Genomic DNA, 27,285 nt, shown 5'->3' with positions numbered 1-27,285 from the left:
CACACACACACACAAAATAAAAAGGTCTTTTGTAACTATGAAGCACCAGCCCATGGCCAGCTGATAACGTGGATTAGCCACAAGGTTATGAACGAGGTCACAGGCCATTTCTGTAGCACACTACCAGTCATGGGGACAACTGACCACCCATAAGGCCCTTATACAGGATATGAAACCCAGGAAAGGCAGAGGCAATCTTGTGGAATGTTCTTGTCAGATCTTTTAGTCACAGCAGTGAGGACTCTGACCCTGCTGCACTTTGGCTAACCTCCCAAGCCTTCTTTGAAATCTTGGTGGAAGCCTCCATTAATCCCTAACCCCAGCATCCTGCAGAGCCAGCACCATGTGGCTGACACCAAGATCTGCCGCCATTTTGAGCAGTAGCCAAGCCTCCTGGGACCCTTGCTGCAGCAGTCTCTGAATGTCTGGGTGACTGAACACATTGAAAAAATTTCTTAGGTCCCCTTGTGCAAGAAGGGTGCCCCACTGGTCTCTTCGAGAATTTTTACCTTTATCCCCTTGTGCTTGAGATGGTGTGGTCTTGCCAGCTCCTGAGACGCCCTCAAGCCATCTTTCTTATTGTCTCTAGGCAAAGCCTTTAACATTTCTTTAGTGGTGGTCTTATCTTTAACAACTAGGATTTCCTTAGGTGCAGTTTTACTGGAGCCTTTCAACTTCACTTTTTCCAAATCTTCTACTCTGCTTTCTGCTCCTGATTATCACAATAAACTTAGCTAAAAGCTGCTAGCAGTATCTATGCCACCACCTGAATGCTCTCCTGCCTAGACGTTTCTTCAACCAGATTAAGAAGTCCATCACTTCTAAAATCAGCCTCACAGAAAGTCTTAGGACATGGGCAAAATGAAGACAACTTCTCAGCCAGAACATAACATAAATGGCCAATACTCCAAAATCCAATAGAATCCTTCTTTGAATGCTCTGGAGCCCTGTCTTCACTGATCATGATCCTATTGCCATTCTGGTTTTCTGATCTCCCACCAGAATTGACCATTAGGCTCCTAAAGCATTTCCAAGTTGCACTGTTAAACATCTCAAAATTCCTCCCACCAATTCCAAAAAGCTCAAAAAGCTTCTGATCCACATGGTCAGATCAGTTACAGCAATGACCCCACTTATCAGTACCAATTTCTGTTTAGTCAGCTTTTTCCCTGCTGTGACTAAAGGATCTGACCAGAACAACTGTGAGGAGGAAAAATTTATTTGAAGGCTCATGGTTTCAGAGGTCTTAGTCCAAAGAAGGCCAGCTCCATTTCTCAGGACTGGAGGCAAGGCTGAACATGGCAGAGTGTGTGGCAGATGGAAGCAGCTTACATCATGGTGATCAAGAAACAGAGAGAGAGACTGGACTCTTGAGATACAGAATACGTACCCCATAGCCACGCCCCCATTCCCACCTCCTCTAGCCACTCTCTACCACTTCAATTAATCCCATTAGGGATCAATTCACTGACTGAGTTAAGATTCTTGTAACCCAGTTATTTCTCCTCCAAACCTTCGTGCATTATCTCACACATATCTCACATTATCTCACACGTTTGTACGTGAGGTGTTCCCCTCACGTACAAACCATAACAAGGAAGAGGTCACAGGACAGGAATAATAGCAAGGTGCACACCGTGCATCTCAGAACAACCACATTTCATGTGGAGACAAGTCATGAATATTCCTGAAGCTCCGGTGGATACTGCGCCTAGATAGAAACTGGTCCTTAAAACCAGATATTAGAGAGGCTCAACCCAACATGCTTTTACATCTTTACATGGAAAAAGCATCTAAGAGCTGCCCATCTTTGTGTCTTTGATAACCCTGAGTTCGTTTTCCAGACATTTCTGTGGCAAGACATTATCATGGCTTTATGTTCCTCACTCTCATGGAAACTGGGTTCCTTCTTTCACTGTTTAACATGCCTTGAAGAACAAATACCCACTTATTTCACAAGCCAGCCATGGGCTGTATGTGTGAGCTATGCGCATTTGAGCACATGAAGAGACTGGACTGAGGTTGCTGCTCTGACTGGACTGGGTGACGGACATGTCCTTTTCACTTGCTCTGCCCATGATCCCCACACAGCACCTGAGATGGGTGTGGCCTTCCAAGATGCCAGTCAATCTGCTGAGCACAAGACACAACCATGCAACCCCCTGAAACCCAACCCCTTGCCTTATTTGAGTGGAACTTTTTCCAATGTCTTCCCCCCAATAAATAGGGTTTCAGGCGAGCCGTCTCTTTTGCTTGCCTCCCTTGCCTCATTTGTGGAAGCTCGGGTCAAGGAGCCATCACTGAACCCCCAATAAAGGTGTTTTCTGTCTCTGGTTATTTAGTAGCCAGCTCAGTTCACCTGGAGTGACGCTGACTGGTTCAGTTGCGTGTCGCAGCAACTTAAAACATGCCCTTTGCTCCTTTTCCAGCAAGAGGAAGGCATGAGGCATGTACCACACACCAAAACTAAATTACATATGGATTAAGAAAGAAGGAATTTCCAGCCCAGAATCTCTGGGTGATGACTGTTGAGGGGAAATAAAATCAAGAAAAATCCCTCAGTTCATGTTGAAGATATTGAGGAGCAAAAGATGCCCTGATCGTGTGGTGACTGACACAGGACCCAAAGCACTTTTCCCCCTGTGGATTCACAGGACTTTTCCAACTTGCGGGGCACCTTTCTAAACTCCCAGTCAGATCTGCGGACACCCGTGAGCACCGTGAGGTGTGGTGGAGGTGCAGGCAAACCTCCAACCGCTCTGCCTTGCCCTTGGTCACTTACAGTGTCGTTTTCGACACAAGGACCCGCCTGCCACATTCTGGATTCTCTGCTTGCTTGCAGCATAGTCAGCACGGATCCCACCACACACACACTCAAAACACGACTTTTCTGGGTCCTTCTATGCCACCAGGTTCTGTCCCACCTGTCACCTGCATCCCCAGGATCAGCCTTTGTTCCACAAAGCCTTCCTCTTCTGAGACCTTCCTGGAGCCACACACCCCTGGGGGGACCAGGGTGGCCAATGAGGGGCAGCTCATTAGGCTGTCATCAGAGCCGGTTGCCAGCAGCTCTGCAAGGAGGATGTGTGCGGTGGCAGCTGAATGTGAGGCGCCTCACTGGTCCCTGACATATGCGTGGGCTCCGTCCTGTTTCCTTCCCCCAAGTTAAGGTAACTGCCTCTCAAAGATCACCCCTGGCAGGAACCCTCCCACAGGCAGAGGGTGAGAGGGCGGGTGGGTGAGTGGGCACTCCAACCATGGAGTCTATGTAATTACAACTTGCAAGCTAAAGGAAATGTCAAGAAAAATGCAGGTGTAGCTGAAAAGCGGATTTTAAGGAACAATTACTTATTCACAAGCTTAAATGCTTACTCTTCCAGGACTACTTAGCACTTTTGAGGGCTATTTCTTCCTCGTTTCTTCTCTAGTAATTGCACAGAAAAGTTGGGAAAGAAACTTGTTGTCCAACTATTTATGAGAAGCCATAGATTGTTGAAAGATTTTTTTTTCTTTCAAGTTAAAATGAGAAGCAGATGATAATTTTTATACTAGCGCCAGTATTAGACAACACAAAATTGATAAAGGTAACTTTTAATTAATACCAATAACCATTGCAAATAACGATTTCACCAGAAATAGGGGTGTAGCTTGAATTAAAATTTGTATTCATATTCCACTAAAATAGATAGTCATATATGATGCAGAATTTAAAGCATTTGACTGAGTTTATATGTTAAGCCAATGATCACCAAATCAAACCATCTGAAAATAAATAGTAAAAATCACAAGACGGAATCCTATTGCCAAGCAAAAACCAAAACAAATATAGTAAGAAAATAAAAACAATAAGACTGAAGAATTATGGACAGAGAGGAAGAAGATTCAATTACTTTTCTAACAAGTAATAGAGCCAATGAATGTCACTGGGGTATTCGATGCTTCATACGTAACTCTGGTGTCCACAGCATGCTGCCTGCAGTTGGCCTCAGGAAGCACAGGCTGGGGATCCAGGTAAAGCCACAGGCTCAGCAGGTCAGGTGAGGTAGCCAGCATCACAGCAGAAGAGCCTCAGCCAGAAAGGGATTCAGACAAGCTGCTGCTAAAATACAGTGTTCCACCATGGCTGATTTACAAACCTGTTTAGATTCTACAAGGAGGAGCAGAGATTTCCTAATTCCAAACTGTTCCATAAATCTCTGATCAGCACTGCCCTCTGGCAATGTTGTCTTTGTCGGGTTTTCCTCCCTGTGTAATACACTGTTTTAAACATCTCAAATGATACCAAACCCGAGTCTAAATTTGTGAAGATGTGTTTTCAACCCCCAGCTTGCCTCCACTTCTAAGTTAAAAAGCTAACTTTTCCCTGTGTATTCTGGCCCCATCCTTACTGTTCCTGGGCCAGGACCAATATCAAAATAGAATTGTCTTCCTCCCGCACTTGCGTGTGCGGATGCCCTGAAAAGTGTGGTTCCTTGAAAAGCCTGTGTAGGACTCTCATAAGGTTGTTTGGGGTGGCTAGTGACACACAGCCAGCCCATACCTCAGAGAGGCATTCAAGCAGAGCCAAAGGCCCTCGACAGAGGCCAAATATAACAAATACAAGCCATCTTTAACAAGTGAAGATACAACATAAAAACAGTGATTAAGAATTATTTTTTAAATCAAACTGCGAGTTTCTTGGTTTTTGTGAGACATATTTTAGGAGCTTTCTCTCTACCTGTGTAATAGGAGCAGACTGGAATTAGAGAGGGACAAAACGTAGAAAGACTTATTTTTCCCTACATTTCTAAATGGCACCTGGTACATGGACGCACATGAATGTCAACTCTTGGGCAGAAGGGTGAGGCCATCTGTTGCTTAGACAGCCTGGAGTACACTACCCCTCTGGTAAGACACCATGGTATTCGTCTTCCAGGGAAACCTCTCCCATGGACTGCCCAAGTGGCTTGGACAGATGTGACCATACCCACAATATCTGCACCACCTTCCAAGGGACCTGGCCTACATTGGTGCAATGAGATTCAATCCTAGCAGGAAACCAGACTCAGGGCTGGAAGAATACGGGTCTGGAGCTGCTTGCCAGGAACACCTTGCCATGTCCAAGGAAAACCTGCTGTAGGTGAAGCCAACACTGAGGAAAACAGCCAAGAAACAGGGGCCAGTTGGAATAGCATCACTTGAAAACCTCAGACAATCATGCTTGAACCAAGAGCCTCCATGCACTTTTTACTTGCCTAAGTCAAGAGCACAGCCCCTCCTTATTTTAGCTTACTCCAGTTTCAGCAGGATTTCTGCAGAATCATCCAGAAGAGCCAACACACACCAAATAGATCCTATCAGAGAGTTCAAGCCAATCCATGCAGCACAGGCAATGTGACAATTACAAATTAATGAGCCTCAAACCTGAAACTTTTTGTATGAAAGGAGGTGATTTTCTATAGGAGATTGCAGTAGGAGCTGTGTTAGTTTTGTGTCACCATAATCTCAAAGAAAAAAGGTTTGTTTGAGCTCACAGTTTGGGCAGTTCCAATCCATGATCAGGTGGCTCTGTTACTTTTAGGCTGTAGCAAGGCAACAAGTACATCAGCGCAGGGACGTGTGAGCAAGAAAAAGCATTCATCTCTTGGCAAGGAAGCATAAGAAAGAAGAGGAGGAGGAAGTCGGGTCCCACTATCCCCTTCAAGAGCACACTACCCAACCGCCTCCACCAGGCTCTTTAACGTGGGCTTCTGGGGGACATTTAAGATCCACACTGTGGCAGGGACCCTGTGTTCATGGGATTTTCACAAGGTTATTACTTATCTGCAAGCATATTTATGTTATATATTTTCTCAATCCCTTATTTCCTAGTAAAATGTGAAAAATAGATATACTAAGGATATATATCCTGAGTGTTAAACTTTAAGTTAATAAAAAAATCCAAGTTCCCCTAAGTCACATATGATCCCTTGGTTCAGAAGTATCTATTTCATTCGTCAGACTTGATTGGAAACTGGTTAATTTTTTTATCAGCTTCCTGCTTCCCACTATCCTTGCATTTATTTATGCTAAAACTTGTCCTGGCCTAGAGGTAGGAGGTTCTAGCCCTAGCTTTGCAGTAACTTAGGTATCTGACCCTGACCTTGACTTTTATTTCCCGAGTCTCAGCTCGTTTTTTTGTCATTAGAGGACAGTGCACTAAATGACATCTGTTCTCTCCCAGTTCATGAAGTTCTGAGGATCCTTGGCATACAATCTTAGTGCTCTCCAAAATTTGTCAAAAAAAGAGAACACTTTCAAATTTAGTCATAAATAAATGCAGGATTTAACAGAAAAATGTGGTTTTCAACAAAAGGCAAAACCAAACTACCAGTTATCAGAGTGTTACAATTCCATCCTCATGAGGAACCCCTAGAAAAAGGGGGGCTTTTCCATTTACCCCAAATGTATTTAGTGGTAATGGTTGTTTCTGCCTTTTCCTGTTTCTCTGAAAATTTAAACTCTTCAGAAGAACATTATGCCCTTCCACTTCTCCATTATCAACCATTTTTTGCTCGATTCTCTCTCTAGATCACATTCTGCACCTAGATATCTAAACACAGTGACCAGCTATACTGAAGAGAAGCACCAAGTGACCACAGAGCAACTCACACTCCACACTGTTGGCCGCCAGTTTCCAAACTCAGCTCTGGGGATCTATCACATCCATTCAGACACATTTTTTCACATGTCCTTATATTTGACCTGGGGGTGCTCTGTGCATGGTTAACACACAGAAACATTGACACAGAACACTCATCAGCCCCTGGTTCAGCACAGCCTGACCATCCTAGAGCTCAGAGCACCCAGTTCAACTGTCCCACAGGGGACTGATACCATGTGCCCGGTCTGTACCCTCCGCTGTCTGAGCAGCAGGGGCTTCCAGTGAAAGACATCTGCCCTCTTCCTAAAATAATCAGCATCCTTGAATCCAAAAACGAAGGCCTGCCATATACCATGAAGCTCATTTCATCTAAAATGACAGTTTCTGTGAATACGCTCTGAAGAGTATGAAACGTCACATCCTTTTAGATGGTGGCTGTTAGAAGTGGCATTACTGTTTTCCTCTGTCCCACAGGTACACATGGAGCACTTTTTCCTATCCTAAGCAGAAACCCCATTGAAAACCAGGACATGATTTTTAAAAGTATATTTAACATAAAATCTTGACACTACAAGGAAATTTCAAAGTCATGAGACCAACCTGCCAGCCAACACGAGCGCCCTCTAAATGACCACCCGGACTCGCTGTATCTCAGGTGTAGGCCTTTGTGGGTAAGAGGAGTCATGGATTTTTCACTTATTGTATTTAAAGTGAAAGTAAGAACTGTTTAGTTGTCATTTTAAGAGCCAAAGAGGACTTTATAGACCAACCACTAGAACTTGCTCACGTGGGATCTGGAGCTTGATCGACCACAGTACTCAAGGCCCTCATGCCAGGACCATGCTCAATGTATGAGTCTCATAACTCGTCACTTCCTTTGTCCACTTTAGCATAAAAATTTCAGGAAAAAAAACCTTATTTTTTTCAAAAAGGTATTCAGGGTCCATATAAACCAAAGGCCACAATTAGCATTAAAATTGAGTTAACTTTTTTGAAGAATTACCAATGCCCTGAGCTCTTTCTACAATTCAGTGACCTTTATAGAGGTCCAAAAAGACTTGGAGGACTTCCCCCCAGTTCTCTGCAGACTCGCCTTTTTCAGTACAACCCGTTGTAAGGGCAGCCTCTGCAAGAACATGCATGGTTACGGCAGAAGTGACTCTGAGCCGGGCACAGTGGTGCACACCTGTCATCTCCACGGCTCCAGAGGCTGAGGCAGGAGGATGCAAGTTCAAAGCCAGCCTCAGCAAAAGCAAGGCACTAATAGCTCAGGGCATTGGTAATTCTTCACAGAGTGCTGTGCCCACAGGCGCCCTTGTGAGAGAGCGACCGAGACTCTCAGTAAAGGCTTCCGCCAGACACTGAAGAAAGCACCGGGGTGCCAGACAGCAAAGGCCCGGGAGAGAGAGCAGAGGCCATGAAGGGTGGGACTTCCACCTGAGGGCACAGGGGTGAGAAGGAACAGGGTTTATCCAGCCAACACCAAGACTTCCTGGGTGCCTGGTGAGGACTGCATGTCTGAGGGCAGCAGGTGGGGCCAGCGGAAGGCACCAGAGGAGACAGGGCCACAACTGCCAGGAGTGGACCAAGTTTACAGTTTCCTGGGCTCGTTTCCTCTACGGGTTAGAAAGTCTGTATCCTTAGGCCCTGAAAGCCACAAATAGAACAGAAACCACTGAGGACATAAGAACCATACAGCCTTGAAAAGCTGGACGAGGTGAAGAATCCCTAAGAAAGGTCTGTCCAGGCAGAGAGGGCCCGTGCTCCCTTCCACAGCGCTGGCCTCTCAACAGGAGAATGTCCAAACCTCTGAAAGTACGAATCCGAGGAACCATCACATGCGGACAGACCATGTGTATAGGAGCAAACAACCCTGTGCTCAGGTGCCCACGGTGGTTCTGACCATCCAGCCACCTGAGGTGTCCTCCTGATGAAATCCTCATGGGCAGAGGGAAAGGTCCCTTCACACCAACGCCCGCCCTCCCTCCCTGCTGGGAAGAGCGGGATCTTAACTACTCCTTGAAAGCTTGAAATCTCACACAGCACACTGTGAAAACCCGAGATGTTCTCTTGGCCTGTAAGCGACACTGCATAGCAACAGAGGAGAGGAAAATCAAGAGCCTTGTTCAAGTGCATCACTGATGCCACCAAAGGCTGGCCAGTCCAAGTGCATGGGGACAGAATCATTTTCCAAAGAAACACCAATAACAGACACGAGTGGGGTGTGTGCACATGTGCATGGAGATATACGTGTATCTCCACCCATCCATGAGTGGGTAAAAGTTCACCCCACTTTTTTTGCATTATATTTTTAAGTGTTTTGTTATTACAAAGCATTTATGAGAAGATCTGCTATTCTCACACTGACACACTAAATACCCACCAGAGAAAAGTCTGATTGGAAAAGACATGATGTTGATGTTGACCTCCACGAACCCTGCTTCACCAGATCATCCTGGTGGGTTTAGATCTTTTACTTCAGGTGCTTGTATTGATGGCAGACAGCATCTCCTCATCCTACTCAAAATGAAGTCAAGCCACCACCTTTACCAAGGGCAACTGCCCATCGATGACCGCTCTGATGTGGATCTCAGGTGCAACTCACCTGGACATACTGGGCAGCCACAGATCCAAAGAACAGACCTGTGCCCAAAAAGCCCATCTGGCCATGGTCACAAATCCTCCTCATGGCCTTTCATGGTGACAGTGAAGACCAGGTGACAAATTAGAGATTATCAGTAATTTCTGATGAATATTTTTTTCTCTACAGAACAGCACAGTAAACAACCAAAGGACAGAGAGAGAGGCACCAGCCATTCCACTCGACTTTGAGAAAAGAGCCAAAATACCTTCTTTTACACCACAGATCAACAATGCCTCAGCACATACCATCATTCAGTTTCCCCAGAGTTTCTTCCATTAGGAAAGTATCCTCAATCACTTAAATTCCATCTAAGTTTGTATCTCCTGCCAACTGCTCAGAGGAGACTTTGCTGCCCTATCCGCAGTCACTTTTGCTCGCTCTTAGATTTTCTGTTTTCTTCTTCTTTATGCTTCTACTGGTGCATCATGGTCACGTCTAATGGTCGGGTTCATTCTGACACAATTGTACATGCCTGGGATTGAATTTTCCCCTCTTCAGTCCCCAGTGCCTGCTCTTCTCCCTGCCTCATTCCCCTTCCTCTCTAGGTCTTCCTTCTATTTATTAACCGGTGTGACATAGATGAACCCAAGTGTGGAATTCACTGTGGTATGTACTAATTCTGAAAAGAGCCTTAGACTTTCTACCAGTAACCATCTGAATCACCTTGGATAAATTATTTTCTCAGAATTAAATTTCCTCATCTACCACATCAGACAGGAGCAGGATGTTATCAGCTCCGGGGGCTTCACTGAGTCAACGTTCATCCTGGACCTCCAGATTGGCTGACTAGCACCTATTCTAACTCTTTTAATATCTTTTCTCCATCTGCATTTTTCTTAAATTCCTAATCCTTTTCTGACACTTTCCAAGAAAAAAAAAAAATCAATGATAAAACTGCAAGTAAAAGGAATCCAAATTCAGCAACGGCCTGTGCTGCGTGCTCCGCTGCTGTGGTACACAAAGTACTGTCTGCAGAGGGAAGGTAAGGATGGATAGCCACTGCTGGGGTCTGGGCCCCCGGGACACCTTTGTTTCCCCACTCCTACCTGGGGAGGGACAGGTATCGACTTATGAGTAACACCGCCCTCAGATTGCAAGTGGGGCTTTTGACATCTTCGTCTTGTTATTCCAGATGCGGCACGGACTCTGAAGGGGAAGGAGGGAGTCTGCCCGCATGGATCCCTGCATTCCCTCTGCCAGGATGACTGGGGTGGGGAAAACTCCTGATCACACAATTTATAACCACCAAGAGACCAAGGGGAACATGTGCTAAGCATGAAGGTGCATGTCACATGCTCCCTACACACACACGTCACTTTGAATGTTAGCAGTAGTCCATGTAAATCAAAGGACATCTGGAATGCTATACCATGCCCTGAGAACCATGTTAATGACCAGGCTCCCAGCCTAAATGGATGAGAAAATGTCTCTGTAGAAGATCAAGAGGAGTGCCCATTCCTGCCTGAGAGCCCTTGTTATTTACAAGGAAGGAATCAGTCTGTGTTATCTTCCCAACTGCTTGTGGTGCCAAGCGATGCTGCAAAGGCAATGACCAAACACAAACTTCTCCAACTGTTGAAGACAATGAATAGTGCACGCAGGCCTTCCCTCTGTGCCTGCCAGTGACTTGAACTGTGCCACAAATTCAGGTCACCTGATGAAAACTAATTTGAGAAGCAATTCTACCAGAAACATAGGTAAAACCAAGGCAAATAACCTGACTGGTAAAGCCAGAATCAGAGCTGGCTGCATCCCCACCTGAGAATATCACTGCACACTGCCTCCAGGTCCCGCTGTCAGGCTGCTCTCAGGAGGCTGGACACCTGCTCAAGAATACCTGTGCAGCAGAGACCAGCCACAGCTGGTGCAGGAAGCCCAAGCAGGACCCCTCCACAGTGCAAGGACCTGCCTCTAAAGCAGCCGCACTCCTCTTATTAAGTGATGGCTCCAGAACTATTTAAAAAAAAAATACTATAGAAAGAAAAAGAGTCAGTACACATGGGTGACAGGGCAGAGAAGAGATGGACCAGTAAACTCAGTCCTTCCACAGTCAGTAGTGTGGGAAGGACACCCAGGCTCTGAATCAAGCCCTTCAAAGGGACCCCAGATGCATCCCAATTCCCAAGGAGGGTGACATCAGGGACCTTGAGCACCTCTGTGGTCAAGACAGACACATTTTTCACAGCACCCATAAACTACTTTGAAGACTAACTAGATTCTTGGGCATTAAAAAAAAATACAGAACTGTGAGCTTTGTGACTATAGGACCCATATACATCAACCTGAAATCTTCCAGTTCATTGCAATGTTTGGAAATAATTAAGTATACCAAGTTCTGCTGAATCAAAAAACAACTGAATGAAGTATTACACCCTAATTACCATCTCTTCAAGCAACATGGTTAGGCTATTAACATGTTCTAGTATCAAGAACATTTACCTTGAATCCATCACTTGCTTAATACTCATAGCAAAAAAAGTATTGATAATTTTGAGAACGATTGCAACATCTCTTCAACTCCTTGGTTACAAAACTTGAGATCATTCCAACTCAGAGCATGTAACAAGTATTGTAATACCCGAGATGTGAAGGCGTCCAGCACCTCTGAACAGAGAGTCCAGATGTGAACGCAAGTATTTCATCAGTTCTCCATGAAGACCTATGCACAAAGGAATCAAGCACCAAATTTACTAATAAACCAAAGTCACATGTTGGGAAGTGCTCTGCATTCTGTCCCCATAGAGCCAAGATAACTGGGGGAATGGGGGGCAGGAGAGAAAGGCCCAGGGCTGTAGAAGGCGGCCAGAAGGTTTGTTCTAAAAATTCCTTCAGCTGCATCGCCGACTCCATGATCTCGCTACCCAGAGCACGCATTTTTAGGAGAAAAGTCACGTAGACAACAGGGAGACTGGCTTCTGAAGACCAGGATGTGACTTTGGGGTTAAGGTTACACCAGGGTATTCTGGAAACATTGGCAGCTCTAATCATCAAGGAGAACACACTCTAAGGGGTCCCAGGTCACTTAGGTAGCAGCTTACATACACATCCTCAGCCTTGAACAACAGCCTCATCTGTCAGGGCCTCAGAAAGTTCGTCTACAACTAAGTTCAAGATACTGTCACTCTAGGCAATTGTAATGATTTATATCATTATTTAAATGCAAAATTAACAACAAATTGTTTGCATATGAAATACCAAAAACAGACAAAGCCTGACAGGTAAAGCATATCTGTAATCCCAGTGGCCTGGCAGGCTGAAGTAGGAGGATCACAAGTTCAAAGCCAGCCTCAGCAACTTAAGGAGGCCCTAAGCAAATTAATGAGACTCTGTCTCAAAATTAAGACTCAAAGGGCTGGGGATGTGGCTCAGTGGTTGAGTGGTGCTGGGTTCCGTTCCTGGTACAAAAGAAAAAAAAATTGACAAAGATAGATGAAGCACAACCTGTCACAACTAAGAAAACAATGGATGCCAGTGACTTCTTCAATGTATAATTTTTCTGTTCTCTTTGCTCTGGCTGGCAGGGCGTGGGTCATTAGGACACTTGAAAAAAATGTGAAGATTTAGGAGACTAGATTCAGCATCCACCAGAGAGCAAGAGGTGGGTCTTCTCTGATAAAAAAGCAATAGAAAACCCAGTGAATCCCAGTTGAGAGACCCTTCCTCCCAGAAGCCATGAAGGCCTCCAGGGACAGAAAACCATTTTTTCTAAAATATCAGACAGCTTGCCTACAGCTCCTTCCATAAAGAAGGTTCTCACTTTTTGGTACATTGGTGCTAATCATCTAAGCTGGAGGCTCCAGGAAGAGCCATTCCACAGGCTGTGTGACACGGGTTTCTAGCTGGGGGTCTATGCAAAGCTCTGCTGGGTCCACAGGGCATCACTGGGGCCCCAGTAGAGTCAAATACCCACCTGTGTGGTGACAGGCTTTCCTACGTATAAGGTCTGCAGTTGGCGTCAGGATGGTGGCCAGGTACATTTAAAGTGAAACCTGGATGAGCAGAATATCTAATCAAGTTGCATAAAAAGACATTACCCAAGGGAAGAGTCCAAGGAGCCATGTATAAAAGTTTTTACAGTAAATGATCACCAAGCCAGAAAGAGCAGGACTACTAAGCCAGCACTCTTGAATGACCCATGCCTACACTGAGTTCTTTTTTTTTTTTTTTTTTTTAATTTTTTATTGTGGGTTGTTCAAAACATTACAAATTTCTTGACATATCATATTCCACACTTTGATTCAAGTGGGTTATGAACTCCCACCTTCACCCCATACACAGATTGCAGAATCACATCAGTTACACATCCATTGATTTACAAATTGCCATACTAGTGTCTGTTGTGCTCCACTGCCTTTCCCATCCTCCACCCTCCCCCCTCCCCACCTCTCCCCTCCCCTCCCCTCCTCTCTCTCTACCTCCTCCACTGTATAACCCTGAGGGTCTCCTTCCATTACCATGCAATTTCCCTTCTCTCTCCCTTTCCCTCCCACCTCTCATCCCTGTTAAATGTTAATCTTCTTCTCCTGTTCTTCGTCCCTACACTGTTCTTAGTTACTCTCCTTATATCAAAGAAGACATTTGGCATTTGTTTTTTAGGGATTGGCTAGCTTCACTTAGCATAATCTGCTCTAATGCCATCCATTTCCCTGTAAATTCTATGATTTTGTCATTTTTTAATGCAGAGTAATACTCCATTGTATATAAATGCCACATTTTTTTAATCCATTCGTCTATTGAAGGGCATCTGGGTTGGTTCCACAGTCTTGCTATTGTGAACTGTGCTGCTATGAACATCGATGTAGCAGTGTCCCTGTAGCATGCTCTTTTTAGGTCTTTAGGGAATAGACCAAGAAGGGGAATAGCTGGGTCAAATGGTGGCTCCATTCCCAGCTTTCCAAGAAATCTCCATACTGCTTTCCAAATTGGCTGCACCAATCTGCAGTCCCACCAGCAATGTACAAGTGTACCCTTTTCCCCACATCCTCGCCAGCACTTCTTGTTGTTTGACTTCCTAATGGCTGACAATCTTACTGGAGTGAGATGGTATCTTAGGGTGGTTTTGATTTGCATTTCTCTGACAGCTAGAGATGTTGAGCATTTTTTCATGTACTTGTTGATTGACTGTATGTCCTCCTCTGAGAAGTGTCTGTTCAGGTCCTTGGCCCATTTGTTGATTGGGTTGTTTGTTTTCTTATTGTCTAATTTTTTGAGTTCTTTGTATACTCTGGATATTAGGGCTCTATCTGAAGTGTGAGGAGTAAAGATTTGTTCCCAGGGTGTAGGCTCCCTATTTACCTCTCTTATTGTTTCTTTTGCTGAGAAAAAACTTTTTAGTTTGAGTAAGTCCCATTTGTTGATTCTAGTTATTAACTTTTGTGCTATGGGTATCCTATTGAGGAATTTGGAGCCCGACCCCACCGAATGTAGATCTTAGCCAACTTTTTCTTCTATCAGACGGCGCGTCTCTGATTTGATATCAAGCTCCTTGATCCATTTTGAATTAACTTTTGTGCATGGCGAGAGAAAGGGATTCAGTTTCATTTTGTTGCATATGGATTTCCAGTATTCCCAGCACCATTTGTTGAAGATGCTATCCTTCCTCCATTGCATGCTTTTAGCCCCTTTATCAAATATAAGATAGTTGTAGTTTTGTGGATTGGTTTCTGTGTCCTCTATTCTGTACCATTGGTCCACCCGCCTGTTTTGGTACCAGTACCATGCTGTTTTTGTTACTATTGCTCTGTAGTATAGTTTGAAGTCTGGTATCGCTATACCGCCTGATTCACACTTCCTGCTTAGCATTGTTTTTGCTATTCTGGGTCTTTTATTTTTCCATATGAATTTCATGATTGCTTTCTCTATTTCTACAAGAAATGCCGATGGGATTTTGATTGGCATTGCATTAAACCTATAGAGAACTTTTGGTAATATCGCCATTTTGATGATGTTAGTTCTGCCTATCCATGAACAGGGTATATTTTTCCATCTTCTAAGATCTTCTTCTATTTCTCTCTTTAGGTTTCTGTAGTTTTCATTGTATAAGTCTTTCACCTCTTTTGTTAGGTTGATTCCCAAGTATTTTATTTTTTTTGAAGATATTTTGAATGGAGTGGTTGTCCTCATTTCCAATTCAGAGGATTTGTCGCTGATATACAGGAATGCCTTTGATTTATGTGTGTTGATTTTATATCCTGCCACTTTGCTGAATTCATTTATTAGCTCTAATAGTTTCTTTGTAGAGCCTTTTGGGTCTGCTAGGTATAGAATCATATCATCTGCAAATAGTGATAATTTAAGTTCTTCTTTTCCTATTTTGATGCCTTTAATTTCTTTCGTCTAATTGCTCTGGCCAGTGTTTCGAGAACTATGTTGAACAGAAGTGGAGAGAGAGGGCATCCCTGTCTAGTTCCAGATTTTAGAGGGAATGCCTTCAGTTTTTCTCCATTCAGAATGATGCTAGCCTGAGGCTTAGCATAGATTGCTTTTACAATATTGAGGTATGTTCCTGTTATCCCTAGTTTTTCTAGAGTTTTGAACATAAAGGGATGCTGTACTTTGTCAAATGCTTTTTCCGCATCTATCGAGATGATCATATGGTTCTTATTTTTAAGTCTATTGATGTGGTGAATAACATTTATTGATTTCCGTATATTGAACCAGCCTTGCATCCCAGGGATGAATCCTACTTGATCATGGTGTACAATTTTTTTGATATGTTTTTGTATCCGATTCGCCAGAATTTTATTGAGGATTTTTGCATCTAGGTTCATTAGAGATATTGGTCTGTAGTTTTCTTTCTTTGAAGTGTCTTTGTCTGGTTTAGGTATCAGGGTGATGTTGGCCTCATAGAATGAATTTGGAAGTTCTCCCTCCTTTTCTATTTCCTGAAGTAGCTTGAAAAGTATTGGTATTAGTTCTTCTTTAAAGGTTTTGTAAAATTCTGCTGTATACCCATCTGGACCTGGGCTTTTCTTAGTTGGTAGTCTTTTTATGGTTTCTTCTATTTCCTCAATTGATATTGGTCTGTTTAGGTTTTCTATATCCTCCTGACTCAATCTGGGCAGATCATATGACTTAAGAAATTTATCTATGCCTTCACTATCTTCTAATTTATTGGAGTATAAGGATTCAAAATAGTTTTTGATTATCTTCTGTATTTCTGAAGTGTCTGTTGTGATATTGCCTTTTTCATCCCGTATGCTAGTAATTTGAGTTCTCTTCTTCTCTTCGCTAGCATCGCTAAGGGTCTGTCGATTTTGTTTATTTTTTCAAAGAACCAACTTTTAGTTTTGTCAATTTTTTCAATTGTTTCTTTTGTTTCGATTTCATTAATTTCAGCTCTGATTTTAATTATTTCTTGCCTTCTACTTCTTTTGCTGTTGTTTTCCTCTTCATTTTCCAGGATTTTGAGATGAAGTATGAGATCATTTATTTGTTGGTTTTTTCTTTTTTTAAGGAATGAACTCCAAGCAATGAATTTTCCTCTTAGAACTGCTTTCAATGTGTCCCATAGATTCCGATATGTTGTGTCTGTGTTTTCATTTATCTCTAAGAATTTTTTGATTTCCTTCTTGATGTCTTCTATAACCCATTGATCGTTGAGTAACCTATTGTTCATTCTCCAAGTGATGTATGCTTTTTCCTTCCTTCTTTTATCGTTGATTTTCAGTTTCATTCCATTATGATCAGATAAGATGCATGGTATTATCTCTACTCCTTTATATTGTCTAAGAGTTGCCCTGTGACATAATATATGATCTATTTTTGAGAAGGATCCATGTGCTGCTGAGAAAAAAGTGTAACTGCTTGATGTTGGGTGGTATATTCTATATATGTCAATTAGGTCTAGGTTATTAATAGTGTTATTGAGTTCTATAGTTTCCTTATTCAACTTTTGTTTGGAAGATCTGTCCAGTGGCGAGAGAGGTGTGTTGAAGTCTCCCATGATTATGGTATGGTGGTCTATTAGACTCTTGAACTTGAGAAGAGTTTGTTTGACGAATATAGCTGCACCATTGTTTGGGGCATAAATATTTATGATTGTTATGTCTTGTTGGTGTATGGTTCCCTTAAGCAGTATGTAGTGTCCCTCTTTATCTCTTTTGATTAACTTTGGCTTGAAATCTATTTTATTTGATATGAGTATGGACACTCCTGCTTGTTTCCGAAGTCCATATGAGTGATATGATTTTTCCCAACCTTTCACCTTCAGCCTATGTATGTCCTTTCCTATCAAATGCGTCTCCTGTAGGCAGCATATTGTTGGGTCTTGTTTTGTGATCCATTCTACTAGCCTGTGTCTCTTAATTGGTGAGTTTAAGCCATTAACATTTAGGGTTATTATTGAGATATGGGTTTTTCTTCCAGCCATATTTGTTTATTTCTGTTACTAAACATGGTTTGTTTTCCTCTTTGATTATCCCCCCCCTTTACTGTCCTACCTCCCACTGTTGGTTTTCATTGTTATTTTCCATTTCCTCTTCCTGTAATGCTTTGGCGAGGATGTTTTGAAGAGATGGTTTTCTAGCTGCGAATTCTTTAAACTTTTGTTTATCGTGGAAGGTTTTAATTTCATCCTCCATCCTGAAGCTTAATTTCGCTGGATACACAATTCTTGGTTGGAACCCATTTTCTTTCAGTGTTTGAAATATGTTATTCCAGGATCTTCTAGCTTTCAGAGTCTGTGTTGACAGATCAGCTGTTATCCTGATTGGCTTACCCCTAAATGTAATCTGCTTCCTTTCTCTTGTAGCTTTTAAAATTCTCTCCTTATTCTGTATGTTGGGCATCTTCATTATAATGTGTCTAGGTGTGGATCTCTTATGATTTTGCACATTCGGCGTCCTGTAGGCTTCTAGGATTTGGGATTCTGTCTCATTCTTCAAGTCTGGGAAGTTTTCTTGTATTATTTCATTGAATAGACTTCTCATTCCTTTGGTTTGGAGCTCTGTACCTTCCTGTATCCCAATGACTCTTAAATTTGGTCTCTTAATGTTATCCCATATTTCTTGGATGTTCTGCTCATGGTTTCTTAACAGTCTTGCTGAGCTGTCTATGTTCTTTTCCAGTTGAAATACTTTGTCTTCATTGTCTGATGTTCTATCTTCTAAGTGTTCTACTCTGCTGGTAGTATTCTCCATTGAGTTTTTAAGTTGGTTTATTGCTTCCTGCATTTCTAGGATTTCTGTTTGTTTGTTTTTTATAACCTCTATCTCCCTGTATAGTTGATCCTTTGCTTCCTGGATTTGTTTGCGTAATTCGTTGTCGAAGTGATCTTTCATTGTCTGATTTTGCTGTTTAATGTCTTCCTTGATACTCCAGATCATCTGAAGCATGTATATCCTGAATTCTTTATCTGACATTCCATCTGCTGCAGCTGTTACCTCTTCTAAAGTTGCGTTGACCTGCATTGCTTGTGGTCCTTTCTTTCCTTGTCTTTTCATACTGCTTGCGTATCTTTCCTGCAGGTGCGGGCGGCGGCTCTGCTCTCTTCTTATTCCAATTGGGGTGTCGTGGCTACCACGCCGGCAGGTCACTGGGCCTGTTCTGGGAGCTGGCGGCGGCTCTGTTCTGCCCCTACTCCAATTGGGGTGACGAGTGTACCACGTCAGCAGGCCACTGGGCCTGATCCGCCGGTCGGTTGCAGGTTTGCCTACCCTGCAGGCGCGGGCGGCGGCTCTACTCTGCCCCTACTGCAAATGGGGTGACGTGTCTGTCGTACCAGCAGGCCACTGGGCCTGTCCCGCTGGTCGGTCGCAGATCTGCCCACCTTTCGGGCACGGGTGGAGGCTCTGCTCTGCCCCTACTCCAATTGGGGTGTCGTGACTACCCCGCCTGCAGGACACTGGGCCTGTTCCTGGCACGGGCGGCGACTCTGCTCTGCCACTACTCCAATTAGGGTGGTGTTTGTACCACGCCGGCAGGCTCCTGGGCCTGATCCGCAGGTCTGTTGTAGGTCTGCCTACCTTGGAGGCGCGGGCGGCGGATCTGCCCTGCCCCTCCTACCACGCCTGCGGACCCCTGGGCCTGATCTACAGGTTGATCACTGGTCTGCTCACCCTGCGGGCACGGGTGGCGGTTCTGCTCCGCCCCCGATTGGGGTCACGTGACCACCACACCGGCAGGGCCTGATCCGGGCGTGGGAGAAGGATCTGCTCTGCCCCTACTCCAGTTGGGGTGACGTGTGTACCACACTGGCAGGCCACTGGGCCTGACCCGCCAGGCTGTCACAGGTCTGTTTACCTTGCACGCTCATTCTTCACAGCGCGAACCGCGGCTCTGCCCTGCCCCTCCTACCACGCCCATGTACCACTGGGTCGCGGGTCTGCCCACCTTGCGGTTGCGGGTGGCGGCTCCGCTCCGCCCCCTCTCCAATTGGGGTCACGCGGTCACCACGCTGGCAAGCCGCTGGGCCTGCTCCGGGCGCTGGCGGCGGCCCGGCTCCTTCCCTCTGGCTCGACGACAAATTGAGGAGACTCGGGTGACTGTGCCTCACCCCCCCTACCAGGAGACCAACTGCTTATGTCACCACTGGTATTGATGAAGTTCCCTCCTCCGCCGCTTTCTGCAGACATCAGATCTCTGCCATGTTGGTATCCTATGCGAATGGCAGCATTTCGTTCCCCTTGCCGGGCAACCAAAGCACCGGGTGAGTCCTGACCGGCCCTCAGCAGGACCCGGACCGAGAAGCAGTTTCCGCGGGCTCCTAGCCCCGGGCCAGGGAAGTTCCGGGAGCCGGAACTCGGCCACTCCGTGCTCGGTGTAAGCTCCTATAAATGTAAGCTCCAAGAAGCAGTCCCCACGGGCTCAGTTCCGGGAGCCGTAATTCGGCTGCTTAGTGCTTGTTGTATGCTCTGGTAGGCGCAGGGTCCAAGAAGCAGCCTCCGCGGGCTCAGCAGCCGCTCCGCGCTGGGTATTCACTCCGATAAGATCAGGTTCTAAGAAGCACCCAGGCGCTGAGCCCTAGCAATCTGTCTGCAAGCCGCAGGCGAATTGCAGCCTGAAATTACCTGTTCTATGGCTGAATGAGCTGCGGTCAGTCGAAAACAGCGGTGGTGACGTCAGTTTACCAACATGGTGGCTGCTGGCCTCCTCTGTGGTCTGACCGGTGTGGAGAACCGAGATGGACCGCTTCCTTCCCCCGTCTCGAACCCAGAATTCAGCCCTGAGTACGGTGCTTGCGCGGCTGGCAGAAACTGCAGCGCTGTAACCCTGCGTCTCTATCCCAGCGCACGCTGCAGATTCTAGCCTCGGGCCGATTTGCTGAATAAGCAGTGCGACAAACCTCTCGCGTTTGAGTCCCCGTAGCTGATCCTCGTGCGATGGAAATCCTTCCTCCAGGTTCCGGAGCACCCCACTATTGCTGGAAATTCCTAACAAGATATCCTTTAGCCGTCCTGACTTGTCATACTCCCACACAGTGAAGCAGCACACGGGGGCAATGCACTCCCCTCGCCGCCATCTTTAAACTCCTACACTGAGTTCTAACCATGAAAATGGAAAACACTCATCAGAAATCCACCCCATTGGACCAAAGAGAGGTCTGCCAAAAACTAATATCAAGTGAATGGATAAGATTGAGAGGAAAAGAAAAGCTGTCTAAAATCATCACTTATATCATAAACTTCTTTCTTGCAGCAAAACAACAAAAATATTATTCAACAGAGGAAGTTGGCACGAGGAAAAATTTCTAGAAAGAAAAGGTCACCCAGGAGCCTCTGAAAACCACCTCGTTCTCCTGGCGTGATTAACTCTTTTCAGGCAACAAAATGAGCTGAGCAGGGACATCACTCCTTTAGAGTGTCCCTTACAATACAGGCAACATTTCAGGGTATCTCCGTCTCTTGTCCAACATGCCCTGCTGGCAGGACATTCCTCCAGTGTCCACAGTCCTCTTCTCTGGGCCTCCCTATTGTCTCCTCCTCTCTGCTGACCTTCTGCACAAAGCCAACACAAACAACAGCCATGCCAAGCTCACCTCCAGTGTCCCACGTCCCACAGTGGAGAAGCTGACACTCTTCCTTGTTCAGGGCAAGAGGTAGGTCTTTTGTGATCCTCCTGCTTCAGCCTTTCTCACACACAATTTAAAAAGTAATTTATCTTGAATAAGTTAAACAGAGAACTGTAGTGAGACCTCGTCCTTTTGGGCACCTACTGGGGAAAAATGGGTCACTTCAGTTACGGTGCATGGGCATCCTAGAGAGGCTAAGTGACATCCATCACACCTGCATTCCTGGCCAAGGAAGCAGATCGTCATGATGCCTCCTTTAAAAGCCCTCTCTGGGCTGGGGTTGTGGCTCAGTGGTAGAGTGCTTGCCTCACATGTGGAAGGAGCTGGGTTTGATCCTGAGCACCACATAGAAATAGAGGTACTGTGTCCGTCTACAACTAAAAAGTATTTTAAAAAATAAATAAAAAGCCCTCTCCCACAAACCAGGAGGGAGTGGGAAGAGACACGGCCTGAAAACGGCAGCTATGCCCTTGGCCAGGACGGCATGTTGAGAACATAGGCTCCCCAGCCTGAGGATCCTGCCTGCCTGGCCTCCTGTCTGTGAACCCCCATCTTCAACAGAGACCACCAGCAAGCATGCCCTGTGCTACCCAACAGGGAGCTGGTCAGAGCGTTGGCCCAGGGGAGCCTATGTGGGTAAAGCAAGGCCCAGGAAAGGCAGGACGCATATTCTGAGGCCTGTCCATCCCTGACGCTGCCACTGGGCTCTCTGCCGTGGACACGAATGCCACTAACACAAGAGGGGCTTGCTCAGAGCTTCCAACAGCGCTCGTTCATTTTACCCATCCCCGTTCAGCAAGGCAGCTAACTGGCTTAAAAAATAAACAGGGAAAAACAGACATTATAAATCACAAAAAAATATATAGTTCTTTGATATACAGCTGCTTAGAGATAAAGCAATTCAATCAGCTACATCAACAAAACTCATAATCCCCTCATCATGCCAAAATCATGCTCTTCTTAAAATTACCAGATTTAACTTTTGCACAAGGAAAAGCAAGTATATTCCAAATTACAATTAGTCATAATTTAAGGAGGATGATTTTAAAAATAAAAACATCCTAGTACACAATTGACTTCTACTCCGTTAACTATCAGGGGCAGGATTAAGTCTACATTTGGTAAAAAGATAACCTTGCTTTTTAAACACAAAGTACTCTTGAATATTGAAAAATTACCCCTACTTTCAATTTAATACCTTTTTTAAAAAAAAAAAAAACCCTCAATTTGAAAAAAAAAAAGTACAGTTCAAAGACTTAATTATTCCTTTCAAGTGACTGTTTTTGGGGTATTTCTATTTTTTAAAAGTGAGGCTTTCCAGTTAGTCATTTGATAAGACATCTGACAATACTGTAACTGTGGTACATAAAAAAAAAAAAGATTTAAGGCAACATTCTTTTGAGTAAGTCAAACAGCATTGCAGATAATATTAATAACATTTATTCTCAAAGATACTGAGTCTATCATAACGTCTACATTTTCCTTCTCTGCTTATCTTAACCACAATTTGTCTTTTTGTTTGATTCAGAATTTTTTTTCCCAGAAATGAAAGATAGTTGTTTATTTTTATTAGGGTAATACTTTAGCCGCCTTTAAAATTAACAGTGTATTAGGCCACTGAAGAAATCATCTATACTGTGGTATCTATACCGTGGAGGACAATGGCAGAGGACTGTCCTATGTAGACTGGCTACATGTGAGCTCCTGGGGACAGGCTAAGCGGGAGCTGGCCATGGTACCTAACATGCCATGATGCACCAGTCTTAGGGATGCAGGCTTGGGCATTTCTGATGTTCAGGACAACTCAGCACTGTGCACGGATTCCATGTTAGGAGCAGGATGCAACGGACTTCATTAGCAGCCCTCTGGTTTTCACTGCATTGTGTTCTGAAAATTGAGATAAACTACAAACCCGTCCACTCACAAATCCTAGGAAGGGTTCTAAATGGTGCAGGTGCTACTGGCCTACTGAGGTTCACTCCTTGGGTGCTGAAGGGTGGAGTTTCAATGGCCCTCCTGCCAACTCTGGGAAACACACACACACACACACAGCTCCAGGTCACGGGAAGCCACCTGGGGCACAGGCTTCCAGCTCAACCCCTTCATTGAATAGGAAAAGACAAGTCACACTGGAGCAAAACCAGTCAAACTGAAAAGGTGCAAAAGCTTCTGGTTCAAGCCACACACTGAAAAGCATTCAAGAGCCAACAGGTGGTACACCTGCAGTCCCAGCAACCCAGTAGGCTGAGGCAGGAGGAGCACAAACGCAAAGCCAGCCCCAGCAACTCAGCAAGGCCCTGAGCAACTCAGCAAGGCCCCGTCTCAAAACTAAAAAATAAAAAGAGCTGGGGATGTGGCTCAGTGTGTGAGCACCCCTGAGTTCCATCCCCCATACCCCACAAAAAGAATAAAAGCATTCAAAACCATGAAAAGGAAGAGAATGTGGCAATGTGTCTCAGAGAACACTTAATATAAATTGTGGGCAGTGTGACTATTTACTGTGCCCTCCCTTTTGGCATTATGAGGAAGTTTATCATTGTTCCCATTTTAGAGATGAAGTTAAGGACCCCAGAGGTTAAATGACATGCTCCAAATCACACAGCAAGAAGCCACAGTCAGAGATGAAAACCCAGAGGATCTGGCTTTGAAATCCTCTTCTTCATCATCAAGCTGCCATCACACACGACAATCCCTGGTTGGCAGTGGTTTGACTTAGTGTTTTTTGTCTTTGTGGTGGTGTGAAAACAACATGCCTTCAGTAGAAACCGTGTGCTGGGTTTTGAGTTTGGGTCTTTTCCCTGGCTAGTGATATATACCCAGTCCTCTCCCACAATGTGGCAGGGTGTGGGGCACAGTCCCAGCCAGCCACTTGATCATCAGTGCAAGGAACTGGACCACCGCATGCTGCGCTGCGGAGCCTCTATAGTCACAGGGCAGGTGTGCTGCGTGTTTGGGTTTCCAGCACCTCACCTCCCAGTGTGTCCCCCAGGGCATGGCCCCGTTCTCAGTGAAGGCGCGGCTGCTGCCTCCTCTCACCCCAGCAGGCCAGGTCCCAGCAGGCCCCTCGATCCTCACAGCCACACTGGCTCCTTTAGCACAGACAACAGCTGTGTCATCACAAAAGGTACAACTGACAAATAAAATCCATTATGTTTACAGGGTACGTGGTGTCATGCTACATAAACACATTATTAAATGATTACGTTGCTCTAACTAGCCCATCTATCACTTCATTTTTTTTTTTTTTTGGTAGAGAGAACATTTAAAATCCACTCTTAGCAACATTATTAACTATGGTCACCCTGCTGTGCAATCGATCTTCAAAATTAATCCATCCTACCTGGAGCTCTGCGGGCTCCGGCCAGCATCTCCCCATTGATACCCATCAGTGTTGCTAAATGCTACGTGGCACCTGTGCCTCCCCGACTCCAATCCAAGTGACACTTTCAGACATTAGGTCTGGCTGCCTCCTCCCACAGTCCCAGCACCTTCAAGTACCATAAACCTCAAACTGACCGCCTGTCCACACTGTGAAGCGGCAGCCCAGAGTCACACGCTCTGCATGGCTGGGGGACTCTCGGGATGGACCAAGCTCTCTTGGAAACATCTCTTCGGGTACTGTGGTGGTATGATCTATAGATTCAGTGATCTCTAGATTGCTTTGAGATGTGAGGTGTTTTTCTAAATCAACAGAATCACTCCTATGATACACCAGGCTCAAGGACAACCACAGCTCCTAAAGCACAGCCAGGGCCACACTGGCAGGAGCAGAAACCTGGAAGCCACCCAAGGACAAGAGAGGGCAGGGGTGTACGTCAAAGGTACAGGAAGGAAACACAAGCGTCCTGGTTCAGGAGATGCAGCTTTCCACTTCAGAATCAGTGACAGGTGTAACACACAGCAATGTTATAGGAACTCAGTGGAGGATTCCAACTGTCTGAGCCTCCAGTATGCCTCAGCCTCACTTCCTCCAGGAGCCTCTGGCAAAGCCGGGAACCAGTGGGCAACCTTGGCTCAACCTTGCTGCTTCTTCCTCCTGCAAGCATGCTGTCCACTAGGAGGGTGGCAGGTCACTCCAACAGAGAGCCATGTGCTGGAATGGCCTCTTACTCCCAAGTTCTTCAGAGCCTAGGAGAGGAGAGGGGCCCTGCTGACCTGTCCTTCCCAGACAGTCCCAAACACCAACTCCTCCAAGAGGGTTCAGACAAGACTGAACACTCAGGTCATGCAACCGAGACCAAGCCAGCCTTTGGGACGAGCGCAGCACTTAAAAAGTAGAAAACAAGACTCTAGAACCCAAGTCTTCAGTCCTCCTCTACTTACTCTGAAGCTGGGGACAAATTCCTTAGCCTTCTTTAACCTTCCCAAGTTCCTTATCCCTTCCCCAGGGTCCTCACCTGCAAAGAGCGTGGGGGTATACATAATTCATAATTTCTGTGGCAAAGAACAGCGCCCACACACAGTAAGCAAGGAAGCTCGAGTCAAGCCATGTTATTACCAACACCACCTTTTTTTTCTGACTGCTATTACTATTATGGTTTTGCCTCATAAGACACTTTAAAAAGAACTCATCTATGATAGGTTAGATTCCATCCCCTAAGTTCATATCTGTATTAGGACCCTAAAAATAATGAACTAACAATAAAGTAAAATTTGGAGGAAAGTGACTCATTTGTACACTGTGGGCAATGTCCCCTGAAAAGGTAGTTTTGCCTCAAAAACCACAGAAGAAATTCTATGGAAGCACACAGTTTTGACACACACAAGAACACACTTTTGTGTTCCTATTTCTGTCTTCTCATGGCAGAATTACTTGGACCTGCTTTCCAAATTTCTGTTGTGCTCCAAACCGCCCGGTAATAAACCAACTAGGCAAACCCACAGCACAGCCAGGTATTCCAGGTTGATAGGAAAGTCCTGTACGTTTTGCCCAGGCTTCTCATGGCCCAGGACCAGCACTTGTCTCCATCTCTCATTTGCTAACCAGATTTCATTTTAATTGACCAATACCAAGAGAAAAGCTGGGTTCATAAACCTCTCACACCATCTGCTGTGGAAGGAGGATGTTCCTCAATTTCCAATATTTCTTAAGAAAAAAAAAATCTCTAACCATTTGTTGAAAGACTAGGATGTCATTTTACAGAAATGAAAAGTGCCAAACCCACTTTCTCCCCCAATCCTGGGGGGGGAGGTGCAGTTTGCAAGGGTCAACACTGACCACTCTGACATGGGAAAGTAAGTCTGTGGTGACTACAACCTGGAAAACAACCAAGTGAGAAGCCTGACAGAGAGGTAAGACCAGCTACTTTTTGTTATGCAATAGAGATACTTCATGTGTGTTTAAAGAAATACGGAGTTGGGGTGTATTTCAGCGGTTACAGCCCACGCTCAGCATGCCCGAGGACCTGGAATCAATCCCTACTCTCCAATAAAAAAGGAAGAAAAGAAAAGATGGAGGAGGGAGGAGAAAAGAAAGAAATGAAAGCAGCTACTCATTCACTCTATTGTTGAATGTTTCTAATAAAGCAAATGAAAAAAGAATGTTTCCTCTTGAAGTAAATAAAAAATGAGCCTTATCTGCTAAACAGTAGAGACGTCCAATTTCTCAGGGTTCTCAAGGCCCTCTCTTTTACAAACACTTCCCTATGATCTCAATACCTATAAAGGATACAGTGTTAGAAATACCAGTTGGAACCAAAACCAAATTCATCAAGTCTTTCTAATACAAACTACTTTCTTAAAAAAAAAAAAAATCAGTCCCTTACACATTTCACAAACCACAGCATTAAAATGACTTGTAAGCAGTTTCAAAAGTTTTAAATAAGCAACAATGAGGTTCAGCTTTTCTGTGTTATATCAAATCAGTATTTTCCATGCAAGTCTTATTCAAAAATTTAACGTTAACATTTTCCAGAAAAATAACAGATTCAAAAGAAGAGCCTAAGAGGGCAAGTTACTTCAGTTACCTCCTGATGCAAGCAGACAAGTCTTCAAAGTTTATTAATTCAA

General features: G+C 44.8%; 1 protein-coding gene across 1 annotated transcript in view; it reads right to left on the bottom strand.

Annotated features, from left to right (window-relative positions):
- Ryr2 (ryanodine receptor 2) overlaps positions 1–24,883 on the bottom strand; it is a 478,528-nt gene extending 453,645 nt beyond the window's left edge. The window contains exons 1-2 of the mRNA XM_027947992.2: positions 24,793–24,883; positions 24,247–24,365 (exon numbers count right to left, since the gene is read on the bottom strand). Of these exons, the coding sequence (XP_027803793.2) occupies positions 24,247–24,365; positions 24,793–24,883 (210 nt within the window). The remainder of the gene's footprint in view (positions 1–24,246; positions 24,366–24,792) is intronic.
- Between the last annotated feature and the right edge of the window lie 2,402 nt (positions 24,884–27,285).

The sequence above is a fragment of the Marmota flaviventris genome, chromosome 12 (assembly GCF_047511675.1).
Source record: "Marmota flaviventris isolate mMarFla1 chromosome 12, mMarFla1.hap1, whole genome shotgun sequence".
Classification (NCBI taxonomy): Eukaryota; Metazoa; Chordata; class Mammalia; order Rodentia; family Sciuridae; genus Marmota; species Marmota flaviventris.
Note: the sequence above shows the minus strand (reverse complement) of the source record. Positions and strands in the feature narration are given on the sequence as shown.